The sequence below is a fragment of the Ylistrum balloti genome, unplaced genomic scaffold (assembly GCF_031769215.1).
Source record: "Ylistrum balloti isolate Yb309-2 unplaced genomic scaffold, AGI_CSIRO_Ybal_v1 Utg369672, whole genome shotgun sequence".
In the NCBI taxonomy this organism is placed as follows: Eukaryota; Metazoa; Mollusca; class Bivalvia; order Pectinida; family Pectinidae; genus Ylistrum; species Ylistrum balloti.
The window spans coordinates 1,690,903-1,716,047 of NW_026781917.1; the positions used below are offsets into that span (position 1 = coordinate 1,690,903).

Below are 25,145 nucleotides of genomic sequence, written 5' to 3' on the forward strand. Positions count from 1 at the left end.
AAACTACTCTTTTCTTTTCTAACAGTGTTGCTTTTTCTTTGCTGTATCTTTGACACAATTCATTTCTAAGGGTATATAGTGATAATGTAAGTTTCTAGAGAAAAAAACAACTTGGCACCCTGCCAACTGTTTGAGTACTCTAAGATCTATGGATATAGGTTTGGCTTTTTACTCTGGGTTACTTGGAAGCTTAACTGCATCTCTCGTAATATTTTTATTTCTGCGGGAACTATCAATGATAAAGTGGCTGCTAAACTGGTAACAGTACCAGCATTCATCGTGGGAATATTTTTAAAAAGATTTGTAAAAACTGATAAGAAAATGAAGTAAATTTTATAAACTTTACTGTCTGTATATCATTTTTCATGGCAGAACTTGTCTGTTATGAAATTGATCTTGTCAAAATCTGTCATCACCATGGTTTGGTTATAGATATTTATGGTGATCTGCCGGGGCTGTAACAACACCTAATTGGTTGTGAGTCCTATGCATATCTCAGCTATGCTTCCTAAACACAGTAACACATTTATGTCATCAGCTCCTATCTGTGAATTGTACAGTTACAGAAACAGAGATGAATCAGCAGAGGTGTAAAATACACACCCTGTGTATATCCACAGAAATGAATCAGCAGAGGTGTAAAATACACACCCTGTGTATATCCAACTATTGGCTTTGACATGACCTTGGCTACGGCAAGATGACACTTCAGTGTCACCAAAAAGACAGTAAACATATTGTCTAATCTCATGAACTGAAAAGCTTCATCAGATGAATGTTGGCAGCAAGGTTAGCTAAACAACTGGTGGCAGCTTAATTAGGTTAACTGAACAAACGATGACAGTATAACAAGGTTTTACTGTATAATGGTGGCAGTTTCACAAGGTTTTAACTCACAAATGGTGACAGTATAACAAGGTTTTACTGTATAATGGTGGCAGTTTCACAAGATTTTAACTCACAAATGGTGACAGTATAACAAGGTTTTACTGTATAATGGTGACAGTATAACAAGGTTTTACTCAACAAATGGTGGCAGTATAACAAGGTTTTACTGTATAATGGTGGCAGTCATAACAAGGTTTTACTCACAAATAACAAGGTTTTATTGTATAATGGTGACAGTATAACAAGGTTTTACTGTATAATGGTGACAGTATAACAATGGTGGGTATAACAAGGTTTTACTGTATAATGGTGGCAGTATAACAAGGTTTTACTGTATAATGGTGGCAGTATAACAAGGTTTTACTGTATAATGGTGGCAGTATAACAAGGTTTTACTGTATAATGGTGACAGTATAACAAGGTTTTACTGTATAATGGTGACAGTATAACAAGGTTTTACTCAATAAAAAGCAATATGTTCAAAGAGGTTGAATGATTTCACTTTTGTTCTGCTTGTACTTTTCAGATTGAGATTTACTGGAGACTAGAGCATAGTAAAAACTCTGTCAGCAGACCAAATCACCAACATCACCATATGGTGGGAGCATCTGTTGCTGATTATGTAACTTTTCCTATCAATGACAGCCATTGTCAACAGTTGTAACATAAAAGTATGAATTACAGGGCTTTGTCTGGGTATTGCCTTTGTCTGAGTATGAAGGATGTTACTATGATTGATATTGACACAGTGTAGTTTTCTGTTTACCAGGCATTCCAAAAGAATTAACAACATGAATTTATCTGATTCTTTCAATACATACAATTCAACAATATCCTGATAGGACACAATCTAATTTTAACAAATTTACATAGATTTAACAAAACATAATTGACTATAGTGAAAAATTTAACAATTTGTGATAATTCTCTAAAAACAGATAGGAGACTTGAACCTTGAACTTAGGGCTATGAAACAAAAAATCCTCAAGGTGTCATGATTTCAAAAATTCTATGTACACAGTAATTAACATCTATAAAATAAGGTCCCTTAAAACAATTAACTTTTTATAAATAATAACAAATATAACGAAAATAGCTATACAATCAGACCTTAATGTCCTGTCGCATTCACCTTTCATTGACACAGATTACAGGCATAGTAATACCCACATGAGGAGCATAGTTAATCTTCACATTCATAGACATTCACTGTATTTCATACCCCTAACAAATAACAGATGAGCAGCATAATTATGCATATATCAATGCGCCCAGTTTGTATATTAAAGGTAAAGTGACGAGTTATTCTAGTCAAACTATCAATGTAATTAGTATTTTACAACATAAACACATCACTTACCAGCGAGAGAAGTTTTGCACTATTTCCTTGGAAGATTTTAGATTCATTGCAGAACCACACACCCCAGCCTAGAATTAGATGCCATTCTTTATTCTTATCGAAAATCTCGTGTGTGATATCTGGCAGACGAAGAACCAGGTCACCAAACATGGCTACATTTTCCAGCACCTTGGACATACCTGTTAATTAAATAGAAATTTAAAGGTACAGTTATTTCACAAGTGTGAATTAAAGGTATGAACAAATTTCACAATTTTTCTGTGAAATTCTCTTCCACTGGTTGGTTTTATGAAAAATTCAGACTTTCACAGATACCAAAACTACAAACTGAAATTCAAATATTGTTGACGATACAATTTTCAGGAAACCAATCTTTACTATGTAATACATCACAATTGATCAACTTAAAAACAATGATTGATCTAACACTACAAAGAGTTATCCCCCTTCAGATTTGTCCAAGATTTCAGAAGACACAGACAAGTACAGTTCAAGTATTTACAATACACTCCCTGCATTTCCTGTAAAATTCCTAGAAAAAATATGACAATGGTGTGTGTTGCAATTGCAAATGAGAATTACACAATCATAGAGTCAAAGAAAAAAAATCTCTGAAAATAGATTTTTTTTACCGGGTATGAATGGATAATTATGATGAGAATATGTTACGACAGGAAAGCAACCAAGCACCACTCCCTAGAATAATGAATAATATCCTTCTATTATTTATAATGCAGGTGTTTCAACTAACACATGTCTTGTAATTCAGAAATATAATAACCTAAAAATCACAAACTGTAATAGCGCAGTTAAAATAATAATCTTAATCCTGTGCAAACACATTTGAAAATTAGCTCATCTGAAAAACAAATCACTTATTACAAAATTATATATCATTTTTTGTTATTGTGATGTTTGTTTGTCATTTAAAATAACAATTTTCAATATCAAACATTTTTTGATTGGATAAAACATATCTTTTTCAACATTCAAGTGAAGAAACTTGTGTCACCTTCTAATCCCACAGTCTATTAATGTTTATTTTAATTCCTATATATTAACTTGAAATATTCCATTATTACTATTGTCCAACATGACAATTCAGTTACATTTGAGTTGAATACCATGTAGACGTACCAAATCAGACCTGAGTATTCCGACATCCTGTTTATTCTGACAATATACCATGGGATGCCAGATAACTCAGATTTATATACATTTATCACATAATTGCCCTGTTTTGTCATAGATATTGCAAGACACATGTGTAATTACACTATTGTGATTTCATCAATAAGTCATGTCATGTTGTGAAAAACGCACTGTCCATGCATGCCAAAATAAGTAATCTTACAGGAAAACTAATTTGAAAGTTTTTGCATTTCTTCCAGAAATATTGGTTATATAATAAACAGAATCTTATACTCAGGTGCATATGTACGATATTTATCAAACCTGCCTAAATGTTGGTGAAATATCAAATGATTGAACTTGGTTAATAAATTTAACATTGCATTAATACACATGGAAGATCCTTGTTTTATTGATAACTTTAACATGGAATGAATTAGGTTTAAGTTGGATAAGGTCTGAGGATCTAAATTTGGCATTGAACAAAACATTCATTTCAAGAAATTTTGCAGAAAGTTTAAACAGGTGATTGGGAAAATCCTACACTGCTGCCATTGAACAGGAGGTCCTCTGTTTGCTGTGCCTACTAGCCATCCCATAATGTCAAAGTTTGTCTAATATACCTGTATGTATAAAATGTCTGAACACTTACACACTTTACATAAAGTACAAATGTGTATGTCTTAGTCTGGTGATTGGCGTCGACAAATCCACATTCCATCATCCCCCACACATAATTTTTACGAATTTTATCTTTCCAAATCTAATTTTCCCACAGATTCAATAAACATCTACGGGACAAAAGTGCAGGTCCCTACAGGCAGAGAAAGGCAAATACTGAGGTCTTACAGGAGAGTTAAGAGGAAACCACAAATTACTTTCATTCGACAATATACTCAGTTGTCGTAGAGTTTGGCACCAATTCCTGCGATAATCAGATATGATTTTAGAGCTGTACTGTAGTAACTGTACTCTGATTTGTTACGATCCATATGGTAAGTGGAGAAATTTTTATGTTGAATCACAAAGGTGACTCCAGCTCTTGTTATTTACAAAACATTTTTTCAACAGATTTTAAGGATTTAGGGAGAAGCCCCTCAAACCCCCTCCATCATCCCCTCCCCCAATTTTGGGCTGCCCCCTCCCTTTCCCCCACTTCAGGGCAGCCTTCTTTCCCCTCCCCTTCTCCAACAATAGGGCAGTCCTTCTCTCCCCTCTCCCACTTTTGGGTAGCCCCCTATCAATTATTCTTCAGAGAAAAAAAAACACTAAACAAGAATAGAGTGGGGTCTGCTCAGTGTCTAGCTTCATTTTTATCATTTTCTAAAAAAAAATTTCCTGGCTATTTTCCTTCAATTCTTTTTGAGAAATAGACAGAACATGCATCTCCTAAGAGACATTAAAAAGAAATGCAATTTCTTCAGTTTATCAAAATACATGAAAACTGATTTGATTGGACCACAGAGCAGTATACGATCCCAGGTTACTAATATAACATTGCTACAATCTATTTCTAATAAAAATGACTGTTTGATTGTTTCTAACTTAACTGCCATGTGAACATCCAGGGTAATGTTGAGGTGGGGTCTCCTCGTAGTAGCCCATGACTACCTCACTTAACAATGTACAAGAGATCTGTCATAGGCTGTCCACAGCAATACAGGTAAAGTGTCTTGCCCAAGGACACAACCATGCCAGGACAGACTGGTCTGGTTCTCGGGTCCCTTAGAAAAAGAGACCAAAATGGGTAGGCCAGCTTTGAACCATAAAACTTGGATCTTCACCTAGATTACAGAGGCCAGCACTCCAATCAAATCAGAACAGGCCATAACAGATAAAGGCAAAATAAACTCTTACCAATTACCAAACAGCAGAATAAAAATATGAACAGAAAAAAGTTATGATAAAAGTGTTAAACAGGGCTAACAGTCTGTTATTTTACAACTAGATACATTGTAGTTCTAAATTATTATGGGATAATTCATGGGACCCGGCATCCCAAAGGTGTCAAACCATCAGGTGTAGGAGCCAGAGGAAATGGGCTATATAAAAAGTTCCTCAATATATATATAAAGGTTCTGTAAACATCTGTTGCTATGGTAACATAATTAATGTGAAAATTAGTGCTTTGTAATCAACATGATCATATAAAATTTTTAACGAATCTGTTTCTAATTAATTATCCATTATCATATCTAAATTTATGCTAGATAAAACTCTTTTATATTTCTCAGACCTTCCTTACAACTTTGTAGGGTAAAATTAAGTGAAAATCTTTAACTTTGAACTGGTGGAGCTGTTTAAACAAACCCAGCATGTCCAAATGAACGGAAGTGTCAATGGGGCTGTATGGTGTTCTAATAAACTTTGAGTTTGACCTGAATAATTCTATACGATAATTGTTGATTGATGGAAATGCAGATGAAATAGATAACCATTTCTTGTTGTTTTTTACAATTTACTGTTATTTGTTAATCTCAATTGATAGAATAAAACAGAAAAATGTGATAAATGCTTGGGTCAAATAAATTTTCTGAGTACATAAAAAAACACCTCCTTGTGAAAAGTAACTGAAGGTTACTTTGATGGAAAAAAGGGGGAAAAATACCTTTAACATGACATTTGGCTCAATTAGATGTAAATTTATCAATAAAACGTTTCTTTCTAGATCCAAGATTTAAAATGGACTGATCACTGCAGGTGATTTTGAAACAAGTAATCAAGATAGGGAGAGGGGTCATGAAGGGTTTGAGCAGTGATATAAGGAGTGTGGAGGTGGGAGATAGTGGGGATAGCCAATCATCATCATACATCCCTAGCCAGATTAGCAGAAGTATAAAACAACCTCCCAGCCACCGGAGCCCTGACACAGGGGGATGTTGACCCAGAAAGATAGCCCTTTAATCCTCAGATCTCCAGATAGGCCTGTTTACAGTAAAATAAAACCACATAATCAGTGGGTACAGGAGTTATGTCCCCTCCCCAGGGGTTTGACCGTATCTGGCCTGTTTGATGTATTTCCAAGGATAAAAACCTGCTGATGCATCCTTCACACTCCTCCTCACTCCCTCATACTCCTCTTATATTTATCCCCTATGTCTACCTATTTCTTTCCTTCCAAATCATTCCTTCCTATACTTCCTTTTCAAATCTCTGCTAACTTCAATCATTGGCATCATTTCTATCCCTTCTCTCTATCCCTTCATTATCTCAAGGTTATCTCTACCCCTTCTCTCTATCCCTTCATTATCTCCAGGTAATATCTACCCCTTCTCTCTATCCCTTCATTATCTCCAGGTTATCTCTACCACTTCTCTCTATCCCTGCATTATCTCCAGGTTATCTCTACCCCTTCTCTCTATCCCTTCACTATCTCCAGGTTATCTCTACCCCTTCTCTTTATCCCTTCACTATCTCCAGGTTATCTCTACCCCTTCTCTCTATCCCTTCACTATCTCCAGGTTATCTCTACCCCTTCTCTCTATCCCTTCACTATCTCCAGGTAATCTCTACCCCTTCTATCTATCCCTTCACTATCTCAAGGTAATCTCTACCCCTTCTCTCTATCCCTTCATTATCTCCAGGTAATATCTACCCCTTCTCTCTATCCCTTCATTATCTCAAGGTTATCTCTACCACTTCTCTCTATCCCTGCATTATCTCCAGGTTATCTCTACCACTTCTCTCTATCCCTTCACTATCTCCAGGTAATCTCTACTCCTTCTCTTTATCCCTTCACTATCTCCAGGTTATCTCTACCCCTTCTCTCTATCCCTTCATTATCTCCAGGTAATATCTACCCCTTCTCTCTATCCCTTCATTATCTCAAGGTTATCTCTACCACTTCTCTCTATCCCTGCATTATCTCCGGGTTATCTCTACCCCTTCTCTCTATCCCTTCACTATCTCCAATTATCTCTACCCCTTCTCTCTATCCCTTCATTATCTCCAGGTAATCTCTACCCCTTCTATCTATCCCTTCACTATCTCCAGGTTATCTCTACCCCTTCTCTTTATCCCTTCACTATCTCCAGGTTATCTCTACCCCTTCTCTCTATCCCTTCACTATCTCCAGGTTATCTCTACCACTTCTCTCTATCCCTGCATTATCTCCAGTTATCTCTACCCCTTATCTCTATCCCTTCACTATCTCCAGGTTATCTCTACCCCTTTTCTCTATCCCTTCACTATCTCCAGGTAATATCTACCCCTTCTCTCTATCCCTTCACTATCTCCAGGTTATCTCTACCCCTTCTCTCTATCCCTTCACTATCTCCAGTTATCTCTACCCCTTCTCTCTATCCCTTCATTATCTCCAGGTAATATCTACCCCTTCTCTCTATCCCTTCATTATCTCCAGGTTATCTCTACCCCTTCTCTCTATCCCTTCACTATCTCCAGGTTATCTCTACCACTTCTCTCTATCCCTGCATTATCTCCAGTTATCTCTACCCCTTATCTCTATCCCTTCACTATCTCCAGGTTATCTCTACCCCTTTTCTCTATCCCTTCACTATCTCCAGGTAATATCTACCCCTTCTCTCTATCCCTTCACTATCTCCAGGTTATCTCTACCCCTTCTCTCTATCCCTTCACTATCTCCAATTATCTCTACCCCTTCTCTCTATCCCTTCATTATCTCCAGGTAATATCTACCCCTTCTCTCTATCCCTTCATTATCTCCAGGTTATCTCTACCCCTTCTCTCTATCCCTTCACTATCTCCAGGTTATCTCTACCACTTCTCTCTATCCCTGCATTATCTCCAGTTATCTCTACCCCTTATCTCTATCCCTTCACTATCTCCAGTTATCTCTACCCCTTCTCTCTATCCCTTCATTATCTCCAGGTAATATCTACCCCTTCTCTCTATCCCTTCATTATCTCCAGGTTATCTCTACCCCTTCTATCTATCCCTTCACTATCTCCAGGTAATATCTATCCCTTCTCTCTATCCCTTCATTATCTCAAGGTTATCTCTACCCCTTCTCTCTATCCCTTCATTATCTCAAGGTTATCTTTACCCCTTCTCTCTATCCCTTCATTATCTCCAGGTTATCTTTACCCCTTCTCTCTATCCCTTCATTATCTCCAGGTTATCTCTACCCCTTTTCCCCTAATTATTTTCTTACCACATCTTTCCTTTTCTTTCCTTTTTTCTCTATATCACTTCAATATATTCAATATATATGTTCCTTACAACATCCCTCAATCTTTTCCAATATGTCCTTTACACCCATTACTCTGCTAATTTTGTATTTTATATATCTCTAATTTCTCCCCGCCTACCTCAAAATCCAACCACATGAGTCACCGATCAGCTCGATAAACACCTAATTATAGCGAGAAAGATAATACTGGCACTCAGTATCTCTTCACAAGATTCTGATATAAAGCTGTGACTACTTTATTAAGAATTAGCCAAGCTACTTGAAATGTCAATGTTTGTGTTTTTGTGGGGGTCAGTTTTATCAGACAAATATACATGTAGGTGATGATTTATCATGAAGGATGAGTACACTAAAGGCACCACCTGTTGTCAATATTAGATACTAGTACCATGAGACATCAGTCCCTGATTGAGGTGAAAAAGGGGGCGCCACCTGTTGTCAGGTTATCTATAGGGGGCACTGTAACAATAGGTAAGTTAGGTTCACTTCATGTATAAGGGGCACTGTTGTCCCACTAGGTTATACAGAGCACCAGCTGTAGGGTGGCCATTTGTACTAACCACTAAACACTCTGGCCAAACCCCCTCACATCATTTTATCATCCTGTCGTATTAGACTATCACAATGGGGGCAGTCTTACTGTTATTATTTAATACGATAACAGGGGCAGTGTTGTTGTCATTCTTTGATAGAAGTATAGGGTTGCCCCGTTGTCATTCTTTGATAGAAGTATAGGGTTGCCCCGTTGTCATTCTTTGATAGAAGTATAGGGTTGCCCCATTGTCATTCATTGATAGAAGTATAGGGTTGCCCTGTTGTCATTCTTTGATAGAAGTATAGGGTTGCCCCGTTGTCATTCTTTGATATGAGAACAGGTGGCATCCTTAATGTCATTCTTTGATATGAGAACAGGTGGCATCCTTAATGTCATTCTTTGATATGAGTACAGGTGGCACCCTTGTTGTAATTCTTTGATATGAGTACAGTGGCACCCTTGTTGTATTTCTTTGATATGAGTACAGGTGGCACCCTACAGAAGGCAACCCTTGATGTCATTCTTTGATATGAGTACAGGTGGCACCCTTGACATCATTCTTTGATATGAGTACTGGTGGCACCCTTGACATCATTCTTTGATATGAGTACAGGTGGCACCCTTGACATCATTCTTTGATATGAGTACAGGTGGCACCCTTGACATCATTCTTTGATATGAGTACAGGTGGCACCCTTGACATCATTCTTTGATATGAGTACAGGTGGCACCCTTGACATCATTCTTTGATATGAGTACAGGTGGCACCCTTGACATCATTCTTTGATATGAGTACAGGTGGCATCCTTGACATCATTCTTTGATATGAGTACAGGTGGCACCCTTGATGCCATTCTTTGATAAGAGTACATGGAATGCCACTTTATATTTATATAGGTGCTGGTGCAGGTCATAATGCTGAAATACTCACTGTCTCTTATTGTTGTATTCACAGGAAATGGGTCTCCAGGCATGTATCCCCATTCTGTCAGGTTCACCTTACCCTCACCTAGAACCTGGTACAAACAGGGCAAAATGAAAACATCCAAAATAGTTAAGTAATACTATAGTTACATCTGCTTATTATGTTTCGTTAAAACACAAGCATACAGCAACAGTATGTTTTTACTTTTTTGCCATCAAGGCAATGTTCTGAATGATACTATTATCTAAAATTCTCACAACTTTTTGAAAAACATATCTTGTAATTTTGCTTTTGAAATTACATCATGTCATAATTAGAATTTGTCTGTACATATAATTTCAGTGTTAATTTACCTTAAACAACTGTTGGATCATGATTTTGACAAGTTGGTGACGCTGAGCATAATCCCCAAATGTCTGGATAGATTTGACAGCATCAAGCTGCATCACACGGTGTTTCTCAAAGAGGCTTCTATCTGTTGTAAAGCTAAGGATACCACAGTTATCTCCCCTTATATTGAAATCCTTTGTAAAGATCATGAAAGCTAGCCTATTACATATTCACTCTATCAGTCATCCAAGATTTTAACAAATCTTATTTAATAAAATTAGAAATTAATCAACAGTTTATCATGTTTCAAAATCTAATGACTCAATTGTTTATTTTATGATGAAACACAATTTTTTAAACATATTGTTTATTTTAATTTGTATTGTGTCTAGTGCTCAAGAATTCAACCTTGGGTCAATAATTTATCACATCATTTTACTGAATCTTCCACCTGGAGTCTCTGGAAAGAAATGTCCCAAATGTTCCAATTTTACCAATGCCGAGGGTCATTATTTCCTTATCTTATGATCACTAGGTATCAAATCCAGAGCCACTGGGTCACTCTACTGATGAGCCAAAGAGACAGTTGATTTATGACGATAGGAAGACATTGGTGTTGTACCAGGGACATCTAATTCTGAGTTTGAAAATTACATCTGGCATTTCAAATTCAACTGAAATGTGTCCATCATTTTATTTAACTCCTGATAGCCCACTTTTGATATTTTTTATTTTCTTTTCATCAAAAACCAATCACTGTGTTATCTATAAGGATATATTTTTTCTAACAAGACAATAATATCATGATGAATTGCAGTCCCCCATCAAATGTAAAATTTTATGCCAGGAATGCACAGATGATGAATTCTTGTAGGAACTAATTCTTGATACGGGATGTTTGACAGACTGACTGTATTCAATAACAAATAGTGCCCTTGTTACTACTGCAAATAAATCTCCCGGATGTATACTGATAAGTTGTGCTGTTTTACTAAATAATCACACCTGGTGATATGTTGTCTTCCAATGTGTTTCTTTATTTAATTGTGTTTGGTGGCATGAATGTGAAACTATTCACTGTAATATCAGTAATTTTAGCTGGCATATCAATAATATCACAAATTCACAGCTTCAGTCAAAGGTCAAAATGTAGGTCAAAGTGACCTACATTTGGTAAATGACATACTGCCTCATCTATAGGTCAACCAATGCCTGAAGTATGAAGTTCTAATGACAAGTAAATTAGGACAGAGTCCAGACAATATACAGTATTAAAGGGGAAGGACAGACGGACACAATGCAAACTGTACATATAATTCACTCCCAGATTTAGTCTTCCCCTCTAGTACTCAGAAGGGGGCTAATAATCAATCATGCTGATCTGTTTCTAAAAATGTACAAGATCATACATACACATATATCTCCTGAAATATCTTTTATTTATTTATGTTTCCTCTGGGTTGTCATTCTTTAATGAGCACAAAAAGACAAAGATTGCAGACAGTGTGTATGATGAAACTTTTACTGTACATATCCAAAGGCCCTTATGGATGTTGATGGAGGTGATTTACAAAGCAAAAATATACTGAGGGAATATAAGTTGATGTTTCAATGTTTAAATCAGTACACAATGGATGTGGAAAGCACTATAATCATTCATGTCCTTCTTCCTTGTTACAAGGACTGTGATTAATTCTAAATATTGATCTCGACTTGTCAAAGGACACCAAAGCTTCTTCTCCAATCAAAGAGAAATTTGGAACTGTTTAGTACTATTGACTTTGTTAAGAAGTATACTCATGACTCCTGAAAATATTATTGGAGTCCTGTCTACAGAATCTAATACCAAAATTAATCAAGAATCTAAGATAAAATCTTAGCGCCCCTGCCCTCCACCCACTTCTCCCCCCCTCCCCCCCCCCCATCCTTCACCCCCCCATCCATCCCAACTCCTTTACCTCTCAAATTCCCAAAATTTTGATCTTACCATTTTCCAGAAAACCTTTATTCAAACTCTAAAAGTTAAATGGCCATTTCATGGTTAATGGCATCAAAAGCTCAAAATAGCAAGATAGATATATAGAGGTTACATAATGTGTGATTGTTGGATATGGTATTTCTTTCATTTGAGTTTTTCAAGAGTTTCAAAAAATACAAGCTTTACTGAAACTTTTCATAGCTTTTGGAACAAAAGAGACAGAAATATCTACTGCAACCAGTTTGGTGTTACCTGTTTCTACCACAATACAAACTTGAAATGACCTGTTCTGTATCTACACGTGTTTTGTTAACATCATCAGTTGAGACATTATGACAGGACCTTTGGTGAAATGCTGCTTATTAATATGAAAACTTGACAATTTCAGAAATTCATGGAGACTTTGTAACTCATTACAAATGATGACTAGAGTTAAATAGGTTAGTTTAATTCAAAGCAAACCAGGAAAGAAATCAAAATAAAAATCAAATTCTTACAAAACCGATTGTAAACAACTTATTGCAGTTTTTATTTCTGTAAGTGTGTGAAGCAACCTTTTGATTTAAGTTCATTCTGTCCAACAATCATCCATTTTGTTAAGCAATCAAAACATACTAAAATGTTACACCATATGTGGAATGACATTTATGTTTATACAAAAGTTGGAATGATAAATTGATGCCTTTAAATTTGAAAATTAACATCTATTGAAGAAGAAATGAAAGCACAGAATTGTAACTTTCATATGACTGGATGCCTGTTTCCATAGTTACTGCAGGAAAAGTCAACTCAATCTCTAAACCAGTTCCCTTCTTCATCTACCCCTTTCACTTACAGATATACCTACTCTTCTCACTTTTCTATCTTGTTTACTAAGAGGTCAAAGGCCACAAAAGGGATTATTGTGTAGAATACATTTCTACGATATCAGGTAGAGCTGGGGAGATTATTGTGTAGAATACAGCTCTATGATACAAGATTGAGATAGGGAGATTTTTTATGTAGAATACAAAACTTTGATGCAAGATGAAGATGGTGAGATTAATATGTAGTTCACAAAATTTTGATTCAAGATGGTATTGGGCAGATTATTATGTAGAATACAAATCTTTGATACAAGATGGAATTGGGTAGGTTATTATGTAAAATACAACTCTATGATATAAGATAGAGTTGGGGAGATTTTTATGTAGAATACAAATCTTTGATACAAGATGGAATTGGGCAGATTATTATGTAGAATACAACTCTTTGATATATGATGGAATTGGGGAGATTATTATGAAGAATACAACTCTATGATATAGGATGGAATTGGGCAGATTATTATGTAGAATACAACTCTTTGATACACAGTGGAGCTAGGGAGGTTATTATGAAAAATACAGCTCTTTTATATGTGGTTTAACTTGGGTGAATATCTTGCTATGATTCATGGTATCAACAAAAACAATAACAATGTATTCCCAGACAACCAGATATGTCCTTACTTCTTTCTGAAAACTTTTTAATGCTGGAAATATTTCAAAAAACATCAGAATGTCATTGATTTTGCAGTTCATGGATAGAAATGGACGTGACTTTGGCCATCAGTCAACAATAAATAGCAGTAACTGATGAAGCTTACATACATATCAATCAATGACTGAAAAATGTACAAGAGTTTGTTTTCCCATTTTTTTCAGGAAATGTCAAAGTCCACACATACCTTGTAAAACATCAATAACATTTAGAAGCAAAGTCAACCAGCTATGCTGAACAGGAAAGCTTAGGGCAAATAGCAACCTTTATATTTACACATCAATGCAAAGTTAGTCAAGTTCAATTTGCTATACAATGTCTTAAGGCAAGACCCAACTGATTCAATACATAATCTAAACTATACATGTGAAAGAGGTTGAGTAAGTTGCATTCTGTGTATTTGGTGACTGTCTGGTTGGATTACATTATTTTATCAAGTCAGAATGCCTCTTTACAAACCTATTGTAATACAATTGTTTTTTAAAATTTTTTGATAGAGTTATCTCCCTCAAAATATTTAAAACTAAAAAAATCACTTTCAGTGAGTAATATAGTAACCTATTGATTTCAAATACTATCAAATCACAAAAATTAATCAAATAAGAAAAGCTATAGTTCCATCCATAATGCTTCTAACTTTTGGTTAACCAAGGCGAATATTGAACCATCGAAAGTAATGGCGTTAACAGAATATCACAGCCATTATGTTATCAATGCATCATTTACATATTAACTAATTTACTGACTGCATATGCTTTTGTTTATCACATATATATATATAAATGTACATCTTCATCTTATTGTAGCTTCTTAATGCATGACTTATTTGTAGAAAACACCATTCAAACAATTATAGGTGAAATTTTATAGCAAAAGAAAATCTCTGTGGAAATGATGCTTTCTCCTCTTATCCACGAATCCATGAATCATGATGTACCTGATTATGAAAAAAAATCTACATTCACTTTTTCCTTTCTAAATAACTATGTTTCTTAACTTTGAATTTTCTTTAGTTCATACTTTAAAGAAAATTTGATAGGAACTGTTCTTTGAGTCTATAGTAAAAGCCAAATTTTTATTTCTAGATTTTATCATTTATTGAATTGTTGGGAGGAGGCCAGAGGAGATGGGATGGGGACAGAATTTTCTCTATCATTTTAATTTGAAGAGTTCAAATATACATCTTACAAGCCATTATTGTATTTGGCTGAAAAGGCAGTGAAATATGGGAGTATGTATAGTTAAGTAATTTTTATGTAACTTATGTAACTGATAAATATGATTTAACCTTTTCACAGACTATTTGAAATCACATAACCTCTTATATATAGTATTAACTATCATATACATCATAAACATTTTGTTTTTTGTGTGTTTTTTTTTTTGTTTGGTTTTCTTTTTTATGTTTCTAGGATATTCCTACAATGCTTGCAGGTATACATACTGTACATGTATGAATAGATAAAGCTGATAGCCAAACCCTGATAAAAACATAAAAATCCCAAAACATCTCCTACAAGCTTCCCACATTCTATCAAGATGCTCAGTACCCAAAAATCAATCCAGTTTCCAGCAAGTAAGTGGAACCCCAGAACTCCAGTCAGATCAATACTACTGGGTGAAGTATGGGCACATTGTAATAGCTGTTAATGGCCGTGACTGGGAGATAGGGCATGTTGTGCCTTCATATCCGAAACAGTTCATCTCCTGTTTTACAAACTCGAGGGAAATTTGTATCTACTATAGCATAAGCTTAATTGGTGAAAATTTCTTCAAATGTCTTTTTTGAGCAATATGTTCTGTTTTTACAAAGTGACAAGATTAGAAATTACACTATAAGCTGTGGATTTCTTTTCTATGGAAATGTACAGTTACTTTGCCAAATGTACAACGAAGAATAAGACAATGAATAGGATAATTAATTTGTCTGTTACAGACATAATCTTAGAGAGAGAGAGAAAGAGAAAAAAACATATTATTGTTCTTTGTGTCATGTATGTCTAGCAGCATTGTTGAGTAGACATTGTAATACAGTCAGTGTTGTTATACTGCCAATGAAGAAGGATTGAATTTTGTTTTTAATTAATATCCCTGGTGCTTAGAAACTACAGGATCTTCTGAGTGACAACATCTAGCATGAAACATTCATTGTTGTTAATATTATATTAACTTATCGTGTTTCTGAATTGTCTGACACACTGTCAGAAAAATCAATAAATTTGCTAAACGGTGTGGTACCAATAAAGTTACTACAGAAACATTTCATAAAATGAACATTAATAATAGCAAGCTTTTTTTTCTTTCTTTTTTTTTTTAACATTTTCACTGATTATTACATTTTTCATTTCCTGTCTTTTTCCTTTCTTTTTTGTCATTATATCATTTTGGTAAACTGAAAATAATTTTCCATCAAATAATGATTACAAAATATAAATATTAATGAAATTGTTATTTCTTTGAAACTCTTGTGCTATTGATATAAATGTACTTTTCTTTACACAAAAAAATAAATGTGTTTTCAGAGCATTTTGTTAGGAAAATTGACATAATTTAGGTGATAAATGTTAATAAAACCTCAACGTTACTATATCAGTTTCAAACTGACTGGACGATATCGGAAACATATTTATAGTCCACGAGTAAAAACACATTAAGGAAGCATAATCGTACATGAAATTTTATCTCTAATGTTTTTAATCAGAGTTAATGTAAATTGTAAAAACTCAATACATAACTGTATTAAACTCCGATATACACTGCATTTAAAACACAACACGATTTCGGCCAGTTTTACTACGTAAAGTTGTCTAGAGTGTGGTGTATATGAACACCAATCATGAAAAAAGGATACACATATCGATAGGTGAGAGGTTCCCTCCGCCATCGCTGCGATCTTTTAAATTTTCGGCTGGGCTTTCTCCATTGCCATCAGAAGATGCAGAAGCAACACCAACAATCACAAAAGTCATGAAAAGTCTAATTGAAAGTAAACGATACATTGTATCACGTTTCACATCACATTAAAATGACAAATGTATGTCGTTGTCTGCTTTCCCATCCGCCGGCGTCGGTTTCGACATCCTCACTGAGCTGTCAACACGTGGAAGACGTACACAAAAAACTTGGGAAACACCCCTTTCAGAAGACCTCGGAGTTTAACGCAATAAGTATTCGATGAGTCTAGAAAACTTCCGAGTCTTTCAATCTCGCGCATCCGGAAGTAGGGAATTTCTCATCATGGCTGACGTGGAGTTCCACGGCCAAGAGGTTAGCAACAAATTTGTTTTTCTTTCGGTCGTTAAAAATTTTCATCTGAATTTGAGTGTTTCAATGTTGCTGTTGTACATCATTCAATACCTGTTGGCATAGACTGACGTCTGAATGTATGAGTTGACCTATACTTGACATGTTGTCAAATGACATTTTCTGATTTTAATTTTCATCTCGTTGACAGGATGACTTAAGTGAGTTGTAAATTGGTTATAGAATCTTAACAACAATTCAAATGCCGAACTTTTAAGACTCTTTCATTGTCAATTACGTTTGATGAATCAGCAATCGAGCGTTCCCAAGTCATTGATTCCTTACAAATTTTGCCTTACAGTATAACCTCTCTGGTCCGGATTCTTTAGCTAACTAATTTCCGTTTAAACTCCGTGAGTTTATATAATTAGCCCATACATAAAATGATAAAACGTGAATATCTAGCACAATGTACAGAAATACTTGAAATGGGAAAAAGTATAAAAAAAGTGGATTTCTCAATGCCTCCATTAGGAATCGAAACCGGGATCCCTGGCTTACTAGTCTGACACTCAACCAATCGAGGTAAAGAGAAGTTCTCTCTAGCCAAGTGGTATATTGCGGCTAGTATTTTACCAGGGTTACATGTTCCCCCTCCAGGAAATAACTCATCCGCGAGTTTCCAGGGGTCACAGTGATGCAGATGGGGCATGGCTTAGTACTATTCTCAGGTCCCTAGATGGGCGCCATGTGTAACACAAGTCATTATTTATTTCAATGCCTCCACCAGGAATCGAATCCGGGACCCCTGGCTTACTAGTCTGGTGCTCAACCAATCAAGCTTAAGAGAAGTTCTTTCTAGACGAGTGGTATATTGCAGCTAGTATTTTACCAGGGTTACATACTCACCCTCCAGAAAATAACTCATCCTCGAGTTTCCAGGGGTTACAGCGATGCTGGTTGGGCATGGCTAAGTACTATTCCCGGGTCCCTACATTGTCGCCAAAGTAACAGAGGTCATTTTTTATTTCAATGTCTCCACTAGGAATCAAACCCAGTACCCCTGGCTTACTAGTCTGGTGCTCAACCAATTAAGCATAAGAGAAGTTCTCTCTAACTGAGTGGTATATTGCAGCTAGTATTTTACCAGGGTTACAGTTTTATGAATCTTAATTAATTTTTGACATTCACTTAGAGTGAATTGCTATTAATCTTACTTCAATTATTGTATCTAACTTTCATTTCAAAAGTCAGTAGTTTCTGGCTTGATAGCAGCAGACACTGTATATCACCTCTGTTCTGATACATTGTCCTTTTTACTTACTGTATCAGCAGGGGATGATGAATGATGTGTCACTTGAAGGGGAGATAACTGTTCCTGGCTTGGCTCAAACTGAAGATGACGAGGATCATTTTTCTACACTGGATGAACCTGTCAAGGATACAGTGGTATGTGCATGATCATAATTAACTAACACAGTCTGGTTTTTATTAACAAGAATCAAGTCATTCTTATCAGTGTCATGGAGTTATCTTGCCTGTTGCTTGTTGTTTTTTTTTCAACAGTATCATTGTTATAAAATTTTGATATTAGAGTATATCAATAATTTTGTATATTAGTTATATGTTTTAGATGATTTTGTAGAAAATAAACCTGATTTTACATGTTTTTGTTTTGTACTTTCAGATGCGAGATGTAAAAGCAGTGGGCACTAAGTTTTTCCATGTCCTGTATCCAAAAACAAGTAGAGCACTTCTAAAAGAATGTGAGTTTCCTGAACATGTAATATGCCATCCCACCATACCCCGGTCAACATGCCATCCCACCATAACCCGGTCAACATGCCATCCCACCATACCCTGGTCAACATGCCATCCCACCATACCCTGGTCAACATGCCATCCCACCATAACCTGGTCAACATGCCATCCCATCATACCCTGGTCAACAAGCCATCCCACCATAACCTGGTCAATATGCCATCCCACCATACCCTGGTCAACATGCCATCCCACCATACCCTGGTCAACATGCCATCCCACCATACCCTGGTCAACAAGCCATCCCACCATACCCTGGTCAACATGCCATCCCACCATACCCTGGTCAACATGCCGTCCCACCATACCCTGGTCAACATGCCATCCCACCATACCCTGGTCAACATGCCATCCCACCATAACCCGGTCAACATGCCATCCCACCATACCCCGGTCAACATGCCATCCCACCATAACCCGGTCAACATGCCATCCCACCATACCCCGGTCAACATGCCATCCCACTGTTCCCTGTCAACTTGCCAGCCCACCATAACCTGGTCAACATGCAAACCCATTGTACCCTGGTCAACATGCCATCCCACCATAACCTTGTCAACATGCCATCCTACCATAACCTGGTCAACATGCCATACCACCATAACCTGGTCAACATGCCATCCCACCATACCCCGGTCAACATGCCATCCCACTGTTCCCTGTCAACTTGCCATCCCACCATAACCTGGTCAACATGCGAACCCATTGTACCCTGGTCAACATGCCATCCCACCATAACCTTGTCAACAAGCCATCCCACCATACCCTGGTCAACAAGCCATCCCAACATACCCTGATCAACATGCCATCCCACCATAACCTGGTCAACAAGCCAAACCACCATATCTTGGTCAAAATGCCATCCCATCATACCCTGGTCAACAAGCCATCCCAACATACCCTGGTCAACATGCCATCCCACCATAACCTGGCCAACATCCCATCCAACCATACCCTGGTCAACATGCCATCCCACCATAACCTGGTCAACATGCCATCCTACCATAACCTGGTCAACATGCCATCCCACTATACTCCGGTCAACATGCCATCCCACTGTTCCCTGTCAACTTGCCAGCCCACCATAACCTGGTCAACATGCGAACCCATTGTACCCTGGTCAACATGCCATCCCACCATAACCTTGTCAACAAGCCATCCCACCATACCCTGGTCAACAAGCCATCCCAACATACCCTGATCAACATGCCATCCCACCATAACCTGGTCAACAAGCCAAACCACCATATCTTGGTCAAAATGCCATCCCATCATACCCTGGTCAACAAGCCATCCCAACATACCCTGGTCAACATGCCATCCCACCATAACCTGGCCAACATCCCATCCAACCATACCCAGGTCAACATGCCATCCCACCATAACCTGGTCAACATGCCATCCCACTGTTCCCTGTCAACTTGCCAGCCCACCATAACCTGGTCAACATGTGAACCCATTGTACCCTGGTCAACATGCCATCCCACCATAACCTTGTCAACAAGCCATCCCACCATACCCTGGTCAACAAGCCATCCCAACATACCCTGAACAACATGCCATCCCACCATAACCTGGCCAGCCAAACCACCATATCTTGGTCAAAATGCAATTCCATCATACCCTGGTCAACAAGCCATCCCAACATACCCTGGTCAACAAGCCATCCCACCATACCCTGGTCAAAAAGCCATCCCAACATATGCTGGCCAAAATGCCATCCCACCATATCTTGGTCACCAAGCCATCCCAACATACCCTGGTCAACATGCCATCCCAACATACCGTGGCCAACATGTCATCCCACCATACCCTTGTCAACAAGCCAAACCACCATATCTTGGTCAACAATCTATCCCACCATACCCTGGTCTAGATGTCAACCCACCATACCCTGGTCAATAAGCCATCCCACCATACCCAGGTCAGCATGCCATCCTACCATACCCTGGTCAACAAGCCAAACCACCATATCTTTGTCAACATGCCATCCCAATATACCCTGGTCAACAAGCCATCCCACCATAACCTTGTCAACATGCCAACCAACCTTACCATGGCCAACATCCCATCCAACCATACCCTGGTCAACAAGCCATCCCACCATACTCAGGTCAACATGCCATCCTACCATACCCTGGTCAACAAGCCAAACCACCATATCTTTGTCAACATGCCATCCCAATATACCCTGGTCAACAAGCCAACCCACCATACCCTGGTCAACATGCAATCCCACCATACCCTAGTCAACAAGCCAAACCACCATATCTTTGTCAACATGCCATCCCACCATACCCTGGTCAACATGCCAAGCCACCATACCCTGGTCAACATGCCATTCCACCATACCCTGGTCAACATGCAAACCCATCATTCCAGGTCAACACACTAATCAACCATCCTCTTGTCATCATACCAACCCGCCTTCCCCTCGTCGACACACCAACCCACCACGTCTGTCAAAAAAAAACAAACCCATCATTTCCTGGTGAACATACCATCCTCAGGTCAACACACCAATTCATCATTTCTGTCAACCCACCACCCCTATCAACACACCAACCCACCAGGTACTACCCCTGTCAACAGACCAACCCATCATCTTCTGGTCAACAAACTAACAAACTGTCCCAAAGATCATCTCCTGGTCAGCATACCAACCCACCACTCTCAGGTCAGCCTGCATTTTCATGGCCTTTGTATTACTTTTAGCTCACGTGAAGTTTTTGGTCACATGATCTTGATATGTGTAAAATTGGGAAAAATCTCAAATCCCAAACCTTCCAGGCCAAAATACCTATCAGGACCTTTGATAGTGATCAGGTTATGCTATTTCATTTTGAACAAATGTATAGAATCTCCTTAGATCTGAAAAGGACATATTATTAATTAAATCCCTTATTTTGAGATACTTAGTCTTATTTTGTAAAATGTGAAATTTCTTTTCTTTTCTCTGCAGGGGACCTGTGGGGACCACTAATCCTTTGTGTCTTTATGGCAATGTGAGTTTTTAAAGAGATATTTAAAACGAAGATCATTTGAAAATTTACTGACATTGTATGGCTGCTCATACCCTTCTGATGTACAGACACTGGAGGTAGGGGGAGGGGATAGGGAGTTTATCAACAATCCACTGTGATGAGAAAAGTAATGGTTATCTATATAGAACAGCTAGTTCTATACAAAATATAATAAGACTTATTAATCTGAGGACCATTAAAGGGGTAAGATATAGGTCCCAGAAGCCAACATTCCTCTTCTCGGACACAAGGGTCTGACAGATTTTAAGTCAGCTCTGGTGATCTCGTTTTATATTGTTTAGATTCCGATCAACAACTGCGGCCACTGTGGAAACTTCTGATAACTACTTTAGATGTATAGATTAGTTTATCACATATTAAACATATAGAATTTTTCAAAATATCAGATCTGAAATTAGACATAACAGAGCTTCTGTTGTGTCTTATTCAGTCGCTGTCTTTGTGTCACAAACAAAAAGTAATCAATGGATTCAATGCTTACTGTGTTAACTTATCCATAATATCTTAAAATTTATATGTTAAAAGGCCATTTAAATATACATCTGTTCTTGTGTAGATCTCTTCAGTGTTTGTAACTAATAACACCTCATACTGATATAGGAATGTAAATTTTGTCAACAAAAAAGAGGTGTTTCAATAGAAAGTTTAAAAATTTTAAGTAGGTAGTGCACATGTAATCCATTATATAGGGTTTTAAACGTTTGTAATCAAAAGGTACATGGTACACGTCATCTCTCATGTGATCATGATCACTCATGTGTTTAAAGCTTTACTGTTTTGATGTATACCATCTCTGTCACTAGGATGCTTCAGGGTTCATCTGAACACCTAGACAAGATGAACGATGGAGGTCCACAATTTGCCGAGGTGTTCGTTATCTACTGGGTTGGAGCAGTGGTGGTTACACTTAATACCAAACTTTTAGGAGGAAACATGTAAGTAAATTTTACCTGTGGTGATAAAGTTCCTCTGAGGCTTCATACTCATACATACACATACATACACCTCTATCTGATATTTCACCCACACAAATTGGATTGATTGCTATTTTATCAGATTTGCTTTTATAGTTCATTTGAGATGGAGTTTTTTCAGAATTTCAACTTTTGTTTTTAAGTTTGATACATTCCTCTTGTGAGTGTCTTTTTCTTTTTGATGCTAAGTTACTCATATTGTCAATGAGCTGCGAAATGGTACACAATTACATTTCAGTTTCTTAAACTATTATTTGTTCAATGGCCTCCTGGCCTTATTGAAGAATTGGTTAATAAATACATGTATACATGGGAGGATGAAGAAGAGGAAAAGATTTTTAGTCACTCTCTGTTTTTTCTATTTTCTCTTGGGCTTCCATGTGCATTGCGTTATTTTACAAAAAGCAATAAATCTTAAGCACTTGTATCTGAATACATAATATGTATTTTTAATTTTTAATTTTTGCCCCCCATCTGCCCACTCTCCCTGATCTATACACACTCTTAGTTTTCGTATGTGAGCTTCATGAAATAGCCTTGTAATGAAACCATTTATCAACAGTTTCAAACACTCTAAAACAAAAATTGTAATTGTCATGCATGAAAATATTTCCTGATTTCTCTAGGAAATAAATTTATAATGAAAATGTTTATCTTTATTTGATTTGCAGCTCATTTTTCCAGAGTATCTGTGTTCTTGGATACTGTGTGTTCCCGCTGACAGTGGCTTTGATTATATGCCGTATTGTATTAATAGCCAGCCAAACAACAGCACTATTCATTGTCAGATTCATCATAGTCGTTGTAGCGTTTGCCTGGTCTACATTTGGTAAGTTCCTTGGTTAGTCAGGATCTTGACCCCTAAAATGACTCTTGGATAACAAGTTTCAAAGAATAAGTTTCCTATCTGATTATAAATTGATCCATTAAATTCTGACATCCAGATCAAAATTTCCGGCAACTGCTTTGCTATGACATTTATAATCCTTTTGATTCACAAAACTTTGCTGGCAAATATCATTTAATGGTCTGGTACTTTATGTTGTCTGCCTATGAAACTGTGCAATGCTTTTATATACTTTATTTTTTTAATTCGGTAATGTATTAGCTGCATGCTTATAAAGTACTGTATGAATTTATAATTTTGATGTCTTTAAGTAAAAAAGATGTACTTAGATTATAGTCTGTCCATGGAGACATCAAAATCAAGAACCAATAAAAAGAACAATGTTTTCAGTATACTAGTAGTAATGGCATTGTAATGGTTTTTTTTATTGATTTCAGCCTCCACAGCATTCCTGGCAGATAGCCAACCAACCAATAGAAAAGCCCTGGCTGTGTATCCCATATTCTTGTTTTATTTTGTCATTAGTTGGTTAATTATATCTCACACACATACATAGCACTAACGATTTTAAACTCAAGTAAATTGTATTGTTTCATACTTGTGGGAGCTATTTATTTTTTTTCATTCATAACATTTCCATTGATTATGTACTTTCTTTGTTGAACAAAGTCTGTTTTAATATAAACTTGTAGTACATTTTTGTCGTATAACTTAGTTGGTAATCTGGTTTAAAGTTATCATTAGATTTTCCACTTTGTTTCATTTTCCGTTTTTCATTACCGGTAATCTATATCTATTGCAATGATGTAGATTTTACGTTACAACCATTTTATCATTTTCAGAAAAAGGCTTTTTTGCTTTGGTATGATCAATTTAAGTACAATTTAGTTTAAATTCATTTATAGATTTTTCATTTTGTTTGATGTTCTGTTTTTCTTTGTTAATCATTGATTTATGTACATTTGTATATACAATGATGTTAATTGTGTTTTACACTCCATAAACTGGAAATTTAGCGATTATTAAAAAGAGATGTTTCTTATTTCTGGTCCGAATAACTCTTACATTTATTGACTTTTATATATCAAACTGAATTTGGACTTTCAAGATCAATTGAATTATACCCTAAAATCTGTTTAGGTATGAATTACCAACCAAATATACTGTACTGTAATTCTGGTTCTAAGGTACAATTTATACCATTTATTCCAAAATCCTGTCTGATCTGACCATTTTGTTTCTGTCAGAAAGTGTGTCAGAATAAAGAGGTTTTACTGAAATCGCGTTTCCAAAGGACGTATTGTTTTAATAGTCTTAATAGGTACAATTACACAAATGATTGGTTATGTACAACTTATAAACTTATGTAAATGATAAA

General features: G+C 36.7%; 2 protein-coding genes across 2 annotated transcripts in view; one reads left to right on the plus strand and one right to left on the minus strand.

Moving 5' to 3' along the window:
* The window catches only part of LOC132563040 (coiled-coil domain-containing protein 134-like), a 29,967-nt gene extending 13,130 nt beyond the window's left edge, over nt 1-16,837 (minus strand). The window contains exons 1-4 of the mRNA XM_060227804.1: nt 16,690-16,837; nt 10,363-10,484; nt 10,016-10,100; nt 2,249-2,427 (exon numbers count right to left, since the gene is read on the minus strand). Of these exons, the coding sequence (XP_060083787.1) occupies nt 2,249-2,427; nt 10,016-10,100; nt 10,363-10,484; nt 16,690-16,837 (534 nt within the window). The remainder of the gene's footprint in view (nt 1-2,248; nt 2,428-10,015; nt 10,101-10,362; nt 10,485-16,689) is intronic.
* A 238-nt stretch (nt 16,838-17,075) lies between these two features.
* On the plus strand, nt 17,076-24,609 carry LOC132563030 (protein YIPF6-like). Its single transcript, XM_060227792.1, has 7 exons — nt 17,076-17,105; nt 18,414-18,530; nt 18,769-18,847; nt 21,865-21,907; nt 22,750-22,881; nt 23,592-23,749; nt 24,205-24,609. The coding sequence occupies exons 1-7, from the start codon at nt 17,076-17,078 to the stop codon at nt 24,321-24,323; spliced, it is 678 nt and encodes a 225-aa protein (XP_060083775.1). The 3' UTR covers nt 24,324-24,609.
* Nucleotides 24,610-25,145: the final 536 nt, after the last annotated feature.